At 39.9% G+C, this 18,563-nt stretch overlaps 1 protein-coding gene across 1 annotated transcript; it reads left to right on the top strand.

The window, feature by feature from the left end:
* Positions 1–523: 523 nt before the first annotated feature.
* On the top strand, positions 524–2,423 carry LOC120722062 (tumor necrosis factor receptor superfamily member 11B-like). The gene is made up of 5 exons (XM_040012817.1): positions 524–548; positions 1,198–1,588; positions 1,729–1,908; positions 1,990–2,071; positions 2,168–2,423. The coding sequence occupies exons 1-5, from the start codon at positions 540–542 to the stop codon at positions 2,307–2,309; spliced, it is 804 nt and encodes a 267-aa protein (XP_039868751.1). The 5' UTR covers positions 524–539; the 3' UTR covers positions 2,310–2,423.
* The last annotated feature ends 16,140 nt before the right edge of the window (positions 2,424–18,563 follow it).

The following is an 18,563-nucleotide window of genomic DNA, read 5'->3' as shown; positions in this document are numbered from 1 at the left end:
TGCAAGCTTTGAACTTTTGAATGCAATATTACACATTCCACTGTGTATTCAATGACATTACAAAGTAATCATGCAAAATTAAAAAACACACACATACATATATTTGACCCTACACTTTACAGAAGATTTAAGGTCTTTTAAGAGTAAACAGTAAACTATATGCTCTATTCATGTAATCTCATATCAGTGCCTCCCAGCAACAGTTGGTGAAATCTGAAATGAGCTTAAATGTGAATTATTTTCTATCAGACAAGGAGGAACCAAAAAAACTCTGTCACGACACTGATTTAAGATGAGATGACACATAACAATTTAGCAACAGCAGCGAGTGAAACGAAATCACACATTACTCCAAATACTTCCTTCCATTTTCTGACAGTTTTCTTTTTTCAATAACATTGCTTTACTACACAGAAGTAGTTTGACCTTTAAGATGAAGTTTACATCTTAAAGGTCATTAGATAAACCACATCACCCACGCAGGAAGGGTTCCTATAAAAGCCGAGTGCTGTCAAATCCTCTTTGACAGACATCCCATCATGAACATGGTGAGTATTTGACACAACTATAGAGCTTAAAATGGGAATACGTGATAGGTTCAAATTTCAAAAATTTTAAAACTCGTTTATATTTATTTTACAGAGTATACAAATTCTAGAAATGGGGAAATATTTTACAATAGAAAAAGAATAAACAGAGATATGCATTTATGTTTAATTACATTTGATTATGTAACGCGAAATAGTTAAATATTTAAATCACTTTTATCAATGATTTGTAGAGGACGTTTGCCACAGTGGACTCTTTTGTGCTTACAGTGTACAGATGGTTTATCCATTAGATGCTGCATTGAGGTTAAAGAGGTTTCCTCTTGTTAGTTTCATTCTGGCCCCTGAAAAGTCAGTGTAGAAGCTAAATACCAGGTCAGATTAGACAAGAGGTAACTTAAAAACAAAACACAGCTAATGTGAGAGGATTAAAAACAAACAAATGCTTCCATATTTTTGATGCATGTTCCTGTGTTACTGTTTTTGACTTGCAGTTTCAAGTTGTGCAATTTAAGCTAGTAAATATTTCCACTACTTTAGGTGAAATTTTAGAGCTACAGGATGAGGGAGCTATAACTCACAGGCATAGCAAATCACATGTTCTGAGGTATTTTCAGCACTTATAATCAGGTGTCGTCTCTCTCTACAGCTTATCGTGCCAGCGCTGGTCCTGCTCTCTGGTTCACTCTGTGGTGCCTCAGTGGTGGATCCTGTTCCCACCTTTGACCACCGAGACCCGGTAACCGGAGAAATCCTCAAATGTCCCAAGTGTCCACCGGGCACGTTCACGTCTGCTCATTGCACTGCCACCACACCCACACAGTGTCAGCCGTGCAAAAATGGCCACTTCACCGATCTGTGGAACTACCTGCCCAGGTGTCTGTACTGCAGCAACCTTTGCACAGGTAACCTGGAGGTGGAAACAGAGTGCTCCCCGACAACCAACAGGATCTGTCGGTGCAAAGAAGGCTTTTACTCGGCTGATGACTTCTGTATCAGGCACACAGAGTGTGGCCCCGGATACGGGGTTCAAACTAAAGGTACAGTATTCATTTATTAAATGTGAACTACTAAACCATCCATCCATCTTCTTCTGTTTATCCATAACATCAGTATGTCTAACTCACTTTACACTTCCAATGAATGTAGTGACCTGAAGTCCTCTGTTGTCCTCTCTTAGGTACACAGCAGACAAATACCGTTTGTGAAAAGTGTCCAGAGGGATATTTTTCCAGCTCATCTTCTGCAGTGGATTTGTGTGTAAAACATCAGGAGTGCTCCAGTGGGCAGAGCGTACTCCTCACTGGCTCAGCCTATTCTGACACTGTGTGTGGCACCTGTGAGAGTCTTGCAAACGGAGGTATGTTATTAATGTTATCTGCCAAAAACAAAATATTTTTTAATGCAACCAAATTTACAAAGTTATTTCAAACTTTCTCAGGTGAGACTCTCAGGACATTCCTCTCAGGATTCTTCCATGCACACAGGATGCGTGTAGGAAAAATCAAGAAGTTTGTTTCCAAGTGAGCACACTCTTTGTCTGTTTGATTATTCTCCAGCACTCCTTCACCTCCAAATTAAAAAAAGATGCCAATTAAACCATTGTCTCCTTGCAACAGATACATCCTTACCTTGTCGGAAGAGAGGTCCAATCTCCCCAAACAGAGAGCCTCTCATGGATCACATCATAGACTGGCTGGCAAAGGCTCCAGAGGAAAAGCTGAGGAAGATTCCCGACATGCTAACAGCTTCAGATCTTAACTCCATGGCAGAAAAACTAAAGAAGAGACTCCATGAGATTAAGCAGCAGAACCCAAACTGCAGCTTAACAATAGATGAAGTAAACAATGCTCTCTAGTCTGCAGTCCGTTACACATTGAAAATCTTTTATAAGTGTTATAGGAGGATATTTTTACACCATTCTCCATTTTATTGGCGTACACGCATTGTAATAAAGGTAGACAAATGTTAAAACAAATAATATTATTTTTATACATTGAGGCTTCTGATTAGAAGACACATGACTCCATTACAGAAGAGTTGTGAATTATTCCTATGAAATAAGGGCCACAATGAACAAGCTATTAAATACATATATTCACATTGCTACAGCTGTTTTTGTAAACATTGTTAAGAGCTTAAGGGTGAAAAATAAAACAACAACAACTAGGAATTCCACACAAAAAAAACTGAAATATGAAAATATTTTAAACATGACATTGTGATGTTATTTAAAGTTTTAAATAAAAGGATTTTTATAAGATTGTGCGAATGTCATTCAAACTGAAATATTTTACCTGCCAAGTGTAAAAACCAAACAAAGTATCGCGCACATTGTAACCTAAAGTCACAACCTCCTGTATCGCCTCCTCCCTTATGACCTTCCTATGAATGAACTAATTATTTCAAACAAGTGAAAATGTAGCTCGTCTTTCTTGTTATCATGATCCTGGAGTAAAACACATACTTTGTAATTGTATTACAAAGTACTACAGTTAGAGTGAGGAACTGTTAGAGATCCAACACGTTCTCACTCCCAAAGTGTAACAGTCGTGGATATAACAATAGGACAATTTCATGAATTAATCATTGCATAAGCACATTAGTAAACTCATTGTAATTATAACTGTATTAATTATTTGATCATTTACTTGACAATAAAATGAAGAATTGGCAGCGATTTCAGCCTAATGTCAAGAGAACTTAGAATGCACTGCTCATCAAAGTTTTGTTAAAGTATAATAATGTACTGTTTTAAAGGATCCTTTTAAACTCACAAAAATACAGTATTGTTTGAGTATTTGCCCCCTTCCTGATTTCTAATGTTTTGCATTTTTGTCACAGTAATATTAGACCAAGATAACCTGAATAAATTCAAAATGAAGTATTCCAATGATCATTTCATTCATTAAGGGAGAAAAGCTATCCACACCTGCCCCTCTGTGAAAAAGTAATTTCCCTCTAAAACTGCTTGTGCCACCGTTTGCAGCAAGTAGTGCAATCGGGTGTTTGTGATAATTGGCAGATGTGGGAGGTGTGTAGTCATAAACCCTGCAACTGTCCATCAACAAAAGTTCGTTCAGTGCTTGACTGCAGGATTTGTGCTGCAGCCCTGACCTGTAAGAGGGTCTATGTTCCTCCTTAGCGTTATGCGCCATCTAGTGGCAACTTTGAGTAAACACCTGATATAGTAACAAGCGGAGGTGGCAAAAGTACAGACATTGTGTCCTTATGAATCAGAATCAGAATACTTTATTAGTCCCTAAGGAAATGATGCTGTAAGTAAGTAGGTGTGCTGATACCCTGTTTGTATTTCCGCCACCCAAAGCTTATTTCTTTATCAAGAGAATAGAATAGAATAGAATAATCCTTTAATTGTCCCACAAGGGGAAATTTGGTTGTAACAGCAGCCAGAAAGACACATATACAAACAAACAGTACACAGGACACAGAACAGAAACATACACAATTTTTCTTACATATTTACATATGGACAATGGTTACTATAAACAGAGTGCTGTATGGTTATTAAATTAAATAAAAATAACTACAGATAAGAGGCAAACCAGGTTGTAGTGCGAATCGGTTGATTAAATTATTGCAGTTACAGCGCAGATGCAAACATCTATGTTTGTTGGGAGCAGTTCTGATTGTACAGTCTGACAGCTGCAGGGAGGAAGGACCTGCGGAAACGCTCCTTCATGCATCGAGGATGCAGCAGTCCTTCTGTCTCCCACCACCTGCACTGGGTCCAGGTGCATCCCAGAACAGAGCTGGCCTTCCTGATGAGTTTATCCAACCTCTTCCTCTCAGCTGCCGATAAACTGCTGCTCCAACATACAACACTGTAAAAAATGACAGATGCCACCACAGAGTCATAGAAGGTCTTTAAAAGCGCTCCCTGTACTCCAAATGATGTCAGCAGCCTCAGCAGGTAGAGTCTGCTCTGGCCCTTCCTGTAAAGAGGTGAACACTTCAGGTGAACACCCAGGTACCTATAAGAGTCCACTATCTCAATGTCCACTCCCTGGATGTTCACCCGTGTCAGTGTGGTGGGTCTGCGTCTCCGGAAGTCCACCACCAACTCCTTGGTTTTCCCGGCGTTGATCAGCAGGTGGTTCTGCTGACACCAGTCCACAAAGTCCAGAGTCCACTGTCTGTACTCTGAGTCGTCCTCACCTGTGATGAGGCCGACTATGGCAGAGTCGTCAGAGAACTTCTGTAGGTGGCAGTGTGGGGAGTTGATGGAGAAGTCTGCAGTGTAGAGGGTGAAGAGGAACGGTGCCAGCACAGTTCACTGTGGGGCCCTCGTACTGCAGACCAGCATATCAGAGACACAGCCCTGTGTCCTCACATAATGTGGACGTTCTGTGAGGTAGTCCAGTATCCACTGGGACATGTGGTGGTCCACTCCCGATAGCTCCAGCTTGTCTCTCAGAAGTCGTGGCTGGATGGTGTTAAAAGCACTGGAGAAATCAAAGAACATGATCCTTACAGTGCTTCCAGGCTTCTCCAGGTGAGTCAGAGCTCGGTGCAGAAGGAAACAATGGCCACTTTGGACAAAATAACTCATCTCAGCTTAGGGGCATCTGGTGTGTCAAATGTTCATTAGAAATTCATACAAGCCTTTCTTTAAAGGTATCTATTTATGTGCCCTTTATTAAACTGTAATCAAAGTAAATAAAGACTCATTTCTACTAAACATAAACTTTCCTCAAAACTTTACATTTTCTCACAATAGACAGTAACTTTACAAGAACAAAGGGAAGCTTCCACATTCAAACTGCACCTAGTCTTCACAGGAACAGTGTTGAGCTGTACGACCAGCCCTTCCAGAGAACTGGCTCGCAGCCTGTTACTGCCAGCCCACTGACTTCTTTATAACTAGAAACCTTTTGCATGTTTCCAGGTGTCCTTCCACTTTTATTTTTTATAATTATATTCATTTGCATACATATGTCACTGCTGACACGAGATGGTAAAGAGCACCACTATGGCTGAGTGATATGAGAAAAATCTATTTTTGGCTATATCACGATACACAATATATATCACGATATGTTTAAATAACCCCCCAAACTATATAGTACTTCAAATTGCACTGGTATGCTCATTCAAATTGACCATTCAATATTTTTTTCTACTTTGAATTCAAAATTCTGAATGAACTGAAATGTTTTGTTTATATATATATATAATATATATATATATATATATATATATATATATATATATATATATATATATATATATATATATATATATATATATATTTGTACGCCACATAGGTAGTCAGAACTGAGGGGATTGAACTACCAGAAGGCAACATTGCAGACATAGAGGACAGTTACAAGTACCTGGGGATCCCGCAGGCAAATGGGAACCATGAAGAGGCCGCTAGAAAGGCTGCAACCACCAAGTACCTGCAGAGGGTCAGGCAAGTCCTGAGGAGTCAGCTGAATGGTAAGAACAAGATCCGGGCCATCAACACGTACGCCCTGCCCGTGATCAGGTACCCTGCTGGGGTAATAGGCTGGCCAAAGGAGGAGATAGAAGCCACTGACATAAAGACAAGAAAGCTCCTTACCATGCATGGAGGGTTTCACCCCAAGTCCAGCACCCTGAGGCTGTACGCTAAGCGGAAGGAAGGGGGCCGGGGACTGGTGAGTGTCAGCACCACAGTCCAGGATGAGACAAGGAACATCCAAGAATACACTGGGAAGATGGCCCCAACTGACCGAGTGCTCAGTGAATACCTCAGGCAGCAGAAACCCAAGAAAGAGGAGGGAGACGAGGAACCATCATGGAAGGACAGGCCCCTGCACGGTATGTACCACCGGCAGATAGAGGAGGTGGCTGATATCCAGAAATCCTACCAGTGGCTGGACAAAGCTGGACTGAAAGACAGCACAGAGGCACTAATCATGGCAGCACAAGAACAAGCTCTGAGTACAAGATCCATAGAGGCTGGGGTCTATCACACCAGGCAAGACCCCAGGTGCAGGCTGTGTAAAGATGCCCCAGAGACAATCCAGCACATAACAGCAGGGTGCAAGATGCTAGCAGGCAAGGCATACATGGAACGCCACAACCAAGTGGCCGGCATAGTGTACAGGAACATCTGTGCCGAGTATAACCTGGAAGTCCCGAGGTCAAAATGGGAGATGCCCCCAAGGGTGGTGGAGAATGACCGAGCTAAGATCCTGTGGGACTTCCAGATACAGACGGACAAAATGGTGGTGGCTAACCAACCGGACATAGTGGTGGTAGACAAACAGAAGAAGACGGCCGTAGTGATCGATGTAGCGGTTCCGAATGACAGCAATATCAGGAAGAAGGAACACGAGAAGCTGGAGAAATACCAAGGGCTCAGAGAAGAGCTCGAGAGGATGTGGAGGGTGAAGGTAACGGTGGTCCCCGTAGTAATCGGAGCACTAGGTGCGGTGACTCCCAAGCTAGGCGAGTGGCTCCAGCAGATCCCGGGAATAACATCGGAGATCTCTGTCCAGAAGAGCGCAGTCCTGGGAACAGCTAAGATACTGCGCAGGACCCTCAAGCTCCCAGGCCTCTGGTAGAGGACCCGAGCTTGAAGGAAGGATAAACCGCCCGCAGGGGCGTGCTGGGTGTTTGTTTTTTATATATATATATATATATATATATATACTAGGGGTGCAACGATACACAAAATTCACGGTTCGGTTCGGTTCGATACTTTGGTGTCACGGTTCGATATTTTTTCGATACAAAAAAATGTTCATGCCTTTTTAATTTGTCATTTATTAAAATTATAAATACATATTTTAACTCAAAAGTACAGTTTTAAAATTTAACCCTAACCCTAACCCTTGTGCGTGTTTTTTATTTTGACAGCGAATGCACACCTGCGGACCACTTATGTGCAGCCCTGGTTATTTAGCTCGTCATATTGCAGCCACAGAAATTCTTTTGTCCATGAAACCATAAAGCTGCACTTTCTTTTTGCCTTATAGTCTGATTTGTCATAACTTCTCCATTTTGTGGTAAGCTTTTCTTTGGCTGTCACTTCTTCACCCTGACCTGTCTTATTTGGCTCAGCAGAACTAAAATATATATCCTGCTGCTTTTACACATGCACTCACATAAGCTCAGCGATTCTCTGCGTGATCAACCTCTCACATGTTTAAGCTTGCTGCGGAAGATTTCACTTGTCATGTTTGCATAGTAAGCTAACGATTAATAAGACGATGTCAGAGGAATTGGTGCACAAATTATCATCACTCACAGATCAGTGCTGTCGCTCTCTATACACAGTTCGCACGATTGCAAAGTGAAAGCAAAAAAACAAGCGCAAATTCAAACGCGATTTCAATATGTCACATATTGACAGTGGCTCACCGATGCCAATGACATAATTACCCAGCTACATTTCCGAAAAAATGCAAAAGCATTGACATATATTTTTCCTTCCTACAATAGCCCGACGGGCAGGGAAGAGATAGATTTTGGTAGCCCGACTGAAAAAATCGCTAGCCCCAGGACGTCGGGCTAGCGATATTGCAAGCCCTGTATCTGATTGAGGAATCACTCATCTTTGGAAAAGAGAGTTTATTACAGAGAAATGTCTCTTTCCAAAATAAAAGCTATACTATCCGCTTCTTCTGGGCTATATTCTCAGCAGCATAAGGAGAATCATGTGCTAACAGCTGTCTAAATGACTCGGCTAAAGTTAGTAGCATGCTTGTTGTTTTTGTCTTTGCACTAGGATGATGTCGGCGTAAATGTGCAGTCATATTCGTTGTGTTCCCACTAGTGCTTTCAGGTTAATCTCGTTGAAATGACCTTAACGCCACAACACGGCAAATCTCCGTTAACGAGCTACCGCCGATCGCCCCGTGCATGGGGCTAGACGGCAAACACGTTAACGAGCTAACTGCGCTAACACACTAGTTCCCACCCATGTAATTGAGCATTGCATGGCACATCCAACATACTGTTTTACTTTAGTCCATGACTCGCTTACCTTCAGGGTCATACGTCACATGAAAACCAAAATAATTCCAAACGCCAGATCTGAATGAGGGTGGGGGAGGTTCAATTTGCCATGTTGCAAGGAGAGATTAACTTCTGTCTTGCTAGCTTGCCCTGCGCTCTTCCTTCTGACTATGCTGTCTGTGTTGAGCGCTCAGTGGATCTGCGCTCGTCAGTAGTAGACCTTTATCAACCAAAAGATCATAGCAACAAAAAAGTCCATCAACAATTATTCATGAGACAAAACAAAGAAACAAACAAAAAACCAAGTGAAAGTAAAAATGTGCTTTTAACCGTTCAAGGTCCAAAACAGCAATGGAAAAATGTTTTTCTTGCATTTCTTATTGACTTGGGTAAGTAATAACCACAACCAATCATTTTGTTTTTCAATAGACCCTATAGTTTTTAAAATATTGAGCTCTACCTCTTCCTCCCATATGCTAATTATATACAGGGATGGGTGATGGGCATGGAATGGTGATCTTTGCATTGGACTCTTTGCTCCACCATTTGACCGATGAAAGAGGCATGAACCCACAGGCATTAAGAAGGTTGACACATTTGTTGTCAAATCATTTTACTGCAATCAGACCTTCATCAGAGCTGTAATCACAGCTCCATAGCCCTTCTTCATCAGGGGAGCTCCACCACTGCAGTTTGATCACACAGTACTAATGCACCTGACACAAAGGAATTGTTCAAGTTCTGGACCAAGCTGAAACTTGTGAAGAGCTGAGGTTCTTTTATGGGTTTCAAAAGTGTTTTTTACAACTTTGGCCTAGAGATAGCTTCTGTTCCTTTGCACGGAGGGGAGCATTGAAGAATGTAGATCCCCGTTGATACAGCAGCAAGTCGTGAATGATGCCAGATGAACTTGGTTGGCAGAACAATTTAAAGCCCTTCTCATCTGGTTTGTTGGCAAAATACTGGTGCCAGCCATGTTGGCTTCATATGAAACCATGACCTCAAACACACTGTGGTTGAAGGTGGATGGTATCATGAGACACCAGTCACGAATCCGCCACAGGACCATGTGCTTTTTAGCCATGTAATTGCCATATAGTACTTGTTGAACATGAAATTATAATTTTGACAACTTAGTAATATTAATTTACCAGCTACTGTAAATTGGTTAAAAGGTAATTAGTTGTGATATTTGTGATTTCCACATGCTACTCTTGATTACATTTTACTCAGAAAGTTACAAAAATTATTTACTGAGGAAATTATTTCAGCATATTCTTGCTGTGCTAACACTTAATGTGATTTATCAACAGCAATTGATCACATACTAAACAGATGTGACTTGTAAGTCCTCTAACACTATATCAGAAAATGATACCTTCCTACTTTAGTTTCATCAAAAACACTCAAAATATGTTGGATGGTTTTTTGTTTCTGACTTCCTGGTTGGGAGAGGGATAAGAAGAACCAACCGTTTGCATCCACAGTGCCCTCTGGTGGTATTTCTTGGCATTACAGATGTATATATTACAGTTGGTAGAAAAGACTGAATAAGTTAGGTCAATTTCAGTGAAAGCCTCAGTTAGACATAGGACCTGAAAATGTACTCTACCAACTGGTTGAGCAGAACGCTAAAGGGTTAAAAATATATATAATTGTAAAATTTAAAAAATGTGATGACCTTAAATTACAGAAGCAAAAGTCTAGATAGTGACTATAAAAACAACTGACCAAGAACAGTCACAGGTGTCACAGTTGGTTTATTCAACGTTTTCTGTGGGGAGACGTTTAAAACATTCCTAATTTTGCAGCGGAATAAATTTGTTTGTTGCAATTTTTGTAAATGAACACATTTTATTTGACCTCTTTGTGAAATCCAAATGACAACGTGTCTTCTTCCCTCGCTCGTCTGTCGCCATATTATTCCCTATCTGGTAGTATATAAACACATGCTGAGCGCAGTGCACCGGGTAGACAATTTTTTTTAGAAAACCAATGACTTACTTGTAGGGTGTAGGAGAAAAAAAACTCAGTGAATTTCATACAGACAGTTTAGTACTTCGATGGCAAATACTCGATGTATATTTTCTATGCTGTGGTGTGCTGGGGGAGCAGCACAGCAAAGAAGGACTCATCCAGGCTGGAGAAACTGATCAGGAAGGCTGACTCTGTGGTCGGCATGAAGCTGGACACTCTGGTGTCAGTGGCAGAGAAAAGGACACTAAAAAAACTGCTGGACATTATGGACAATGCTGGGCATCCTCTGCACACGGCCATTAACAACCAGAAGAGTCTGTTCAGTGACAGGTTGCTTCTCCCAAAGACAAGAACCAACAGACTTAAAAACTCCTTTGTCCCACACGCCATCAGACTGTTTAACTGATGGCGTTAAAGGGAGGGAGGGGAAACAGGAGGACAAAGGAGGGGGGGACAACTAAGCTGTAGTGCCTCTTCACTTCACTGTGCAATACTTTTGTTAATAGTCAATGGTGCAATAGACCTCAATACTTGAAATGTGCAATTCACTTGTATTTTTATTTTTATTTTTATTCCTATTTATTCTATTTATCCCCTTCGTATATTTTATTTATATATGTCTCTGTATTTATATATGTGTGTGTGTGCGTATATAATATTCTGTAACTCTGTAACTTCTGTCGGTGCTGTGCTTTTGGAAACCGAATTTCCCAGAGGAACCCACCCGAGGGATTAATAAAGTTTTATCTTATCTTATCTCTTATCTCTTCGATGGCAATTACTCGATGTATACTCGAATGTTACAATAAAGCCTTCTTAACCATCGTATGTGGAAAAACTTGCATTAAATCAAGTATACTCAACATATCGCAGACCCCTAAGCACCACTCAAGTTAAATAACCCAACAAGTGTATATTTATTTTTCCTTATTTTAGTGTGGGTTCAATTTTCTATTTTCGAATGAAAGATCTTTACTCAAATAAAAGAAAAAAAAGTACAGGCTCTGAAATGTACTTTGAAAAGTAATAAAGTAAAAACTAGCTCCTTGAACAACCTTCTACCACCTATTTTTTTCCAAACCTTACTGAACCTTGTGCTACATTAATGTAATAATAAAATAATCACTGTAGGAATACAAACTTTACTTCAGTCTAAATTTGAATTCTAACAAAGATAACCAGGTAAGTAGAACGTGAGCAGAGAAAAAGAAGGAAAATAAAAACTCTTCTGTTGTTTACATTATAGTGGGTTTCTTTGCGTCTAAACAGCAAAGTAAGTAGGGAAGCAGTTAAGGTGTGCACGTCCCTGTGCACCAGTCCAACACACTGCTCTTTAGTTTAAACTCATCACAGTAGTGCAGATTTACCTGTTTATCCTGCGCTAACCTGCAGAGGATTTCATGCAGCTTTTAAATAGCAGGTAGCCTACCGCAGCCCCTTTCACAATATGACAAAAAATAATGTCACATGACGACCTTCTTGTAAGCTAAGGGTTGGACTCACCATCAACAAGGAGAAGACCAGAATCCTTAAGATCAAGTCCAATAATAACAACCCAATCACCTTAGTGGGAGTCCTCTGGAGGAAGAACACTCTTTTACCTACCTAGGCAGCATCATCGACCAGCAAGGTCGAACCGATGCAGATGTCAAGGCAAGGATTGGCAAACAAGCGTTGCCTTCGTCCAGCTCAAAAGTTTTGCGAGATCTCGCAAAACAAACTTGGGATCTCGCAAAAGTTTTGCAAAAGTTTACAGCTGTAAAAAGTTAATACGTGATGAGGCAGGAGGAAGCAAAAGAGAACACACTGAACACGAGAGTAGAGACTGTCAAAATAAAACAGGAAACATGCAGACTAAGACACATGGACTTGACACTGGGACCAGGGAAGAAACAGACACGGGAACATGGGAATAGAATCGGGAGCAGTGGCGTGTCCAGCGGGGTGGCCTGGGGGGGCACAGGCCACCCCCCCCAAGCAGACTGGCCACCCCAGGTGCCACCCCGAAGCTAAAACAATAAAATTTAATGAAATATCAAATGTACGATTATGGTTTCACAGTGAAGCTCAGATATCCAAGCACGAAAGACGGCACCGCAGAAAACATTTTTTCGGTGAAAGGTTAACAAGTTAACATAGCTGGACTAGCCGTCGGACATTTGCACGGTGGGCTGATGACTTATTTATTTATTTTTTGTAACGGCATGAACAATGAGAGGTGGTGGATTGGCCAGATGCTGGCCGATATGGGGCGCCGTTTGTAAAGTGAAACATGCTAAAATTAACGGCAACACTTTTCCACATTTAGCTCCGAACAGGTCATTTTTTACAACATTTAGTAAAATATTTGTAACTTTTCATATTTAAAACAGAATTTTAAATGTTAAATCTAAATGTTAAATATTCAATCTAAATGTTAAATGTTAAATCTAAATGTTAAATATTCAATCTAAATGTTAAATGTTAAATCTAAATATTATATTTAAATCTAAATCTAAATGTTAAATCTAAATGTTAAATGTTAAATCTAAATATTATATTTAAATCTAAATCTAAATGTTAAATCTAAATGTTAAATGTTAAATCTAAATATTATATTTAAATCTAAATCTAAATGTTAAATCTAAATGTTAAATGTTAAATCTAAATATTATATTTAAATCTAAATCTAAATGTTAAATCTAAATGCTAAATGTTAAATGTTAAATCTAAATGTTTAGGCTAACATGCAAATTTATTGCACGGATCAGCGGAAATACCAAAATAAAAGCTTTCCGAAAACCTCCGGTGCAAAAGTGTGCCGGTAGTGGTCAGACACGTTCTCACTCCCAAAGCGTAATTTTCGCTAGGTGACAAATTGTCAACATTTTATGCTTTCGGGTACCCAACACGTTCCTAAATTACGGCATCGGAAAAAGGAGAGCACACGAGAACTGTTTGGACTCAATCTACACATGTTCGTTCATTTTCTAAAAATCGCTTTGGAAAACACTATTTTACGTCATTTAACTGCTAGTAAAGGTTAGGAATAAAGTTATAGTTAGGGATAAGGTTAGGTTTAGGGCTGCAACACATGGCTGGAACGTCTATTATGGCGGGACGTCATTCCACTGGAATTCAGCCATAACCCGGCACGGACCATGAGAAAGCACGTCCGGCGATTTAGCTGAAAACATCGGAAGATCCGTTTTGTCGGCCATCCAAAGGTTCAGCAGTAGTGCACTCTTAGCAGCTGCAGTCTCCACTTCACAATCGCTGCAGCACATGTCCAGCAAAATCGCTGGACATGCTCGTAGGCAAGAAGTGAAGCAGCACATGGCGGGGAGAAGTGAGGAGAACAGACACAATTTTGCACCGGAGGTTTTCGGGAAGCTTTTATTTTGGTATTTCCGTTGATCCGTGCAATAAATTTGCATATTAGCCTAAACATTTAGATTTAACATTTAACATTTAGATTTAACATTTAACATTTAGATTTAAATATAATATTTAGATTTAACATTTAGCATTTAGATTTAGCATTTAGATTTAGATTTAACATTTAACATTTAGATTTAGATTTAGCATTTAGATTTAGATTTAACATTTAGATTTAAATATTTTATTTAGATTTAACATTTAACATTTAGATTTAACATTTAACATTTAGATTTAAATATAATATTTAGATTTAATATTTAACATTTAGATTTAATATTTAACATTTGATGAAAAGTTACAAATATTTTACTAAATGTTGTAAAAAATTACTCGAAAAAACATGTTTTTGTAAGGTTTTGAGCTAAATGTGGAAAAATGTTGCCGTTAATTTCAGCATGTTTCACTTTACAAACGGCGCCCCATAGGCCGATGTGTAAAAACAACTCAGTTGTTTGGTGGTGGCTATGGCGGAGCTTCCACAGAGGCAACAGGTGGATGAGGGAAGGTGAGGCAGGAGGAGAGACCCGAGGTGGCCGCCGGTCCGGGTGTCAGGTGAACTGAACTTCAGGTAAGAAGTTATGACCTGTAGTCTATCTGGGTCAGATATAAACCAAGTTTAGGTGGAGTTTATTTTTGTTGTGCTGACTTTTTACAGTCAGTTACAATACCTCATACTGCATGAGCTAGCATGACGAGTTTCTATACAGCTGTTCGGTTGCTATGATGTTACTGATAGTGAACTTTATTTTATTCATAAGGTTAGTTAGTAGAGTTGCCAACAGCTCCTTAAAAAATGGAATGGTCCCTCATTCAGAGAAAATATTACGCGTTTCGTATTGAGCTGAGAAGAGATGCAGTTTGTCCCGTACTTTAGCTAGAATGGAAAAAGACACAAAGCTGGAGTTATTCTGTCTTTACAGCTGCCTCTTCTCTTATCTCCCCTCCCTCTTCTATTGCTATTTCAATCATGAAACTGATCAATGATCAGCTGATCGTCTCTCTTGTTTGTTTATCACCCAGCGGATGTCGCGCTAAACAACAGCAGCACGTTTAAGCTCGATCAGCTGTTGTTAGAATTTATTTAATATTAATTTCTACTATCAGCTGATGTTTGCTGGAGCCACAGCTGTAAAGCTGCTGGTCATGATGTTGGTTTGGATATGTGGTGAGAGGGAAACATGAAGATGAAACCAGGAGATGTCCTTACTGAATCATCAGAGCTGTGATGGAGAAACAGGTTTACCTTTTAGGTGACATGAATGAGTTGAAGGGAAGTTATGAACTGTTTCTGAGAGACAAATAACACCAGGATCCTTTTCTAAGTAGCTGACAGCTGGTAACTGTGCAGGGGCGGGTCTAGCAAAGTGTTGCCAGGGGGCCAGGTGGGGCATTAACAGGGAGAGGGGGGCACAAAGAAATACTTTTCTTTTTTATTCTCAATTCAAATATTTAGCTTTTATTAAATAATTATCTGAATCTTGCGAACAAAGTTTTTATCTGACGTAAAATGTATAGAAATCATACATATACCAAAAAGACTGTACATCACTGTCACAACAGCATTTGTTTTCATTCAAAGGCTTTATGGCTTTAATACCTGGTGGGCCGGTCTGTAGTCAAAATGCCCAATTTTTTGTCCCAGTCCAGCCCTGCAGGTTAATACTGGCAGTGTCACCATGCCAGCTGACTGTATTTCATCATCAGCCAGTGTTGTTCTTTATACATCAATATTACCAAAGTTTACCATAAGGCAGCATATAAAGTATTTACTTGCTTCCAGGTTTTATTCAAATGTTAGTCTTTTCATTTGTTTCCCCATTTTTTTCCTGTTTCAAAATCAAACACCAGTTTGTGAGAAGATTATCTTCTTTTTTTTTAACAGGCATTGGTTTTGCATTGGCATTGGCTAATTTGCCAATTGTATGTTAAAAATGTTCGTATTTTAATATTCAAAAATGTTTTTGCCCAAAACATATGTGCACTACATGTCAGTAAAAATACTATGCAAATATTGCTGTCCTTGACTGCTGAATAAACACTGACTGATTGTATCTCTTGTACTTTATCAACGCAGTATCTAAAAACTTTGCACCGTAGTGGTTAAAATCTCATTCTAATAAGAGTTAAAAGCGCATTCGGTTATTAGGTTTACAGGATTATTGAATTATGGTTAACGGTTGGTAGAATTGTTTTTAACATTATCTGCCAATTACATCTGCCACCCTTCTCCAAATCTGTGCCCCTACCTGGCCCCCCCAACAAAAGTTTTCTAGACACACCACTGATCGGGAGACGAAAACAATGACATGACTGGGACACGGAGAGAGGGACAAAGAGGAAACAAGGGACATAGAGGGAGATAATGGGTCGGGGAGCAAGAATTTTCCAACCAAAAATCATCACTCCAATAACCGACAATAGGCGATGTATTCACACATGAGACTTTTTGATGGGCGGAGCAATGTAAACATGCACAAACTGAATTGCGTTTAGAACACAGAAGACGTCCAAACATGGACGAACTAATTGCCAAATTGTACACTGGAGGAGAAGGCATAGATAGAAGTGGACTGTTACCTTAGCGAGGAGGTCGTAGATGAAGAAGACAATCCACTGGTTTGGTGGAAAATGCATGAAAAACGTTCCCCATTGATGCCACACATGACACGGAAATATCTGTGTATACAAGCCACAAGCACACCTTCAGAACGCGTTTTCAGCACTGCTGGTAATATTGTTATCACTGCTAAAACCTGTTAAAGTAAACATGCTTGTTTTCCTGTCAAAGAGTTTATAAGTTTTGTTTGTAGGGAATATTTTCATTCATTCATTTATTTATTTATTTGAGATGCGCCAAATCGCACAAAAAAATTTTTTTATGTTCACTGGAAGAGACATTTTGACTTTTAACTTATTTGTTGTTTGGTCGAGTGTGTAAGACAGATAAACACTGGAACGGCCTGTAAACACCATTATAGTGGAAAAAAGAAGCCAGTTTCTCGTTGTTTCCCTCCCCACCATTGTGGTTTTTTTTATTTAAATAAAATGTTTTTGGGTTTTTTTTCTGAACATAGGCTACTGCCGTTCTTTCTTTCTGTTATGAGTTTCAGTAAATGAATCACTGCTGCATTTGGGCACACTCTGAGGAGGGTGCATTTGCTCGCAGCTAAAGGAAGGTGCCATTAAAACAGCGCTATTATTTATTATTATTATTTATTATCTGCTTCTGTTAACTTCATTGAATTGAATAGCCTTTGTTGTCATTGTACAAGGTACAACGAAATTGGAGTGCCACTCCCTTGGTGCAAAATGCAATAATAAATATAAATATAAAATATAAAAAGTACCGAAGTACTCAAACAATAGTAAGTACGATATACACAGAATAGCAGCATTCATATAATGATAGTACGAACAGCAGCATAATATAGTGACAGTGGCAAGTATGGTATAGTTAAGCAGGTTCAATTGTTTTGTGCTTATTTACTACGGTGATAGCTCTGGGAAAGAAGCTATCCCTGAATCTGTTTGTCCTGGTTTTATGTGACCTGTACCGTCGGCCTGACGGTAATAGTTCAAACAGTTGATTACTAGGGTGAGAGTAGTCCTTAATGATATTGCCAGCTCTGCTGAGGTACCGAGAGTTTGCAATGGCCTCCAGGCTGGGCAGAGAGCAGCCAGTGATCTTCTGGGCTGTGTTGATGACCCTCTGCAGTACTTTCCTGTCTGCAACTGAGCACCCTGCATACCATGTTGTTATGCCGTACGTTAGGATGCTCTCTATGGTGGCTCTATAGAATGTCACCAGCAGCCTCTCCTCCAGGTTGTTCCTCCTGAGCACTCTCAAAAAATGGAGACGCTGCTGGGCCTTTTTTACCACTGCCGTGGTATTTGCAGTCCAGGAGAGGTCATCAGCCAACATTATTAGCAAAATTACTCATGGGCAAATAAATAAAAAAATCTCCCTTGTAAAAACGATTGACAATAACGTCAGCCTATAGACTCAGATAGTCGATATATTGCCAACCTTACCGGGGTGAAGATACATGAACTGACATGACAGACAGGGGAGCCATGGAAGGAAACACAAGGAGGGGAACACGTAAACACAAGAGGGAAAAAAAGACAAGGACACACACAAACACACAGAGAGGGACACAGAGGACAAAGGGGAACCTAAGAAACAAATGATCACAAGCAACCTCAGAGACATAGTAAGAATGATCTCAGAACTAACTAGTTAAACTTAAATTATAATAATACCAAAACACTCACAAAAATAGAATACAAATACACCGAGTCCAAAAACCAAGAGCAAAAGTCCAAGAACATGGTAAAAAACAGTTCTGAAGGCTGGCCGTGATCTAAGGAAACTGAGTCCAAAACAAAACGGTTCAGGTGGCTGGCCAAGTGACCAATGGAAGGGATGGAGCAGGTCCGGAGGCCGACTGCGGGGCCAGCGGTGATGACAGAGCAGGTCTGGAGGCTGACCACGGGGATCCATACAAAGTAGTGTATTTCCAATTATACCTTCCTAATGAATAGGAATAGGACTTTCCTAATGAAAAGTCATCAGACTAATTGTTGTTATTGTTTAATTATGAAGAATTATCAAACAATAAATACAAAACTTGAAAAGTCAATACC

The sequence above is a fragment of the Simochromis diagramma genome, unplaced genomic scaffold (assembly GCF_900408965.1).
Source record: "Simochromis diagramma unplaced genomic scaffold, fSimDia1.1 OVJJ01000618.1, whole genome shotgun sequence".
NCBI lineage: Eukaryota > Metazoa > Chordata > Actinopteri > Cichliformes > Cichlidae > Simochromis > Simochromis diagramma.
Note: the sequence above shows the minus strand (reverse complement) of the source record. Positions and strands in the feature narration are given on the sequence as shown.

Coding starts and splice junctions, on each gene's coding strand:
- LOC120722062 (XM_040012817.1), top strand. Junction 1,589..1,728: donor ATACGGGGTTCAAACTAAAG/GTACAGTATTCA, acceptor GTCCTCTCTTAG/GTACACAGCAGACAAATACC. Junction 2,072..2,167: donor ATCAAGAAGTTTGTTTCCAA/GTGAGCACACTC, acceptor TCCTTGCAACAG/ATACATCCTTACCTTGTCGG.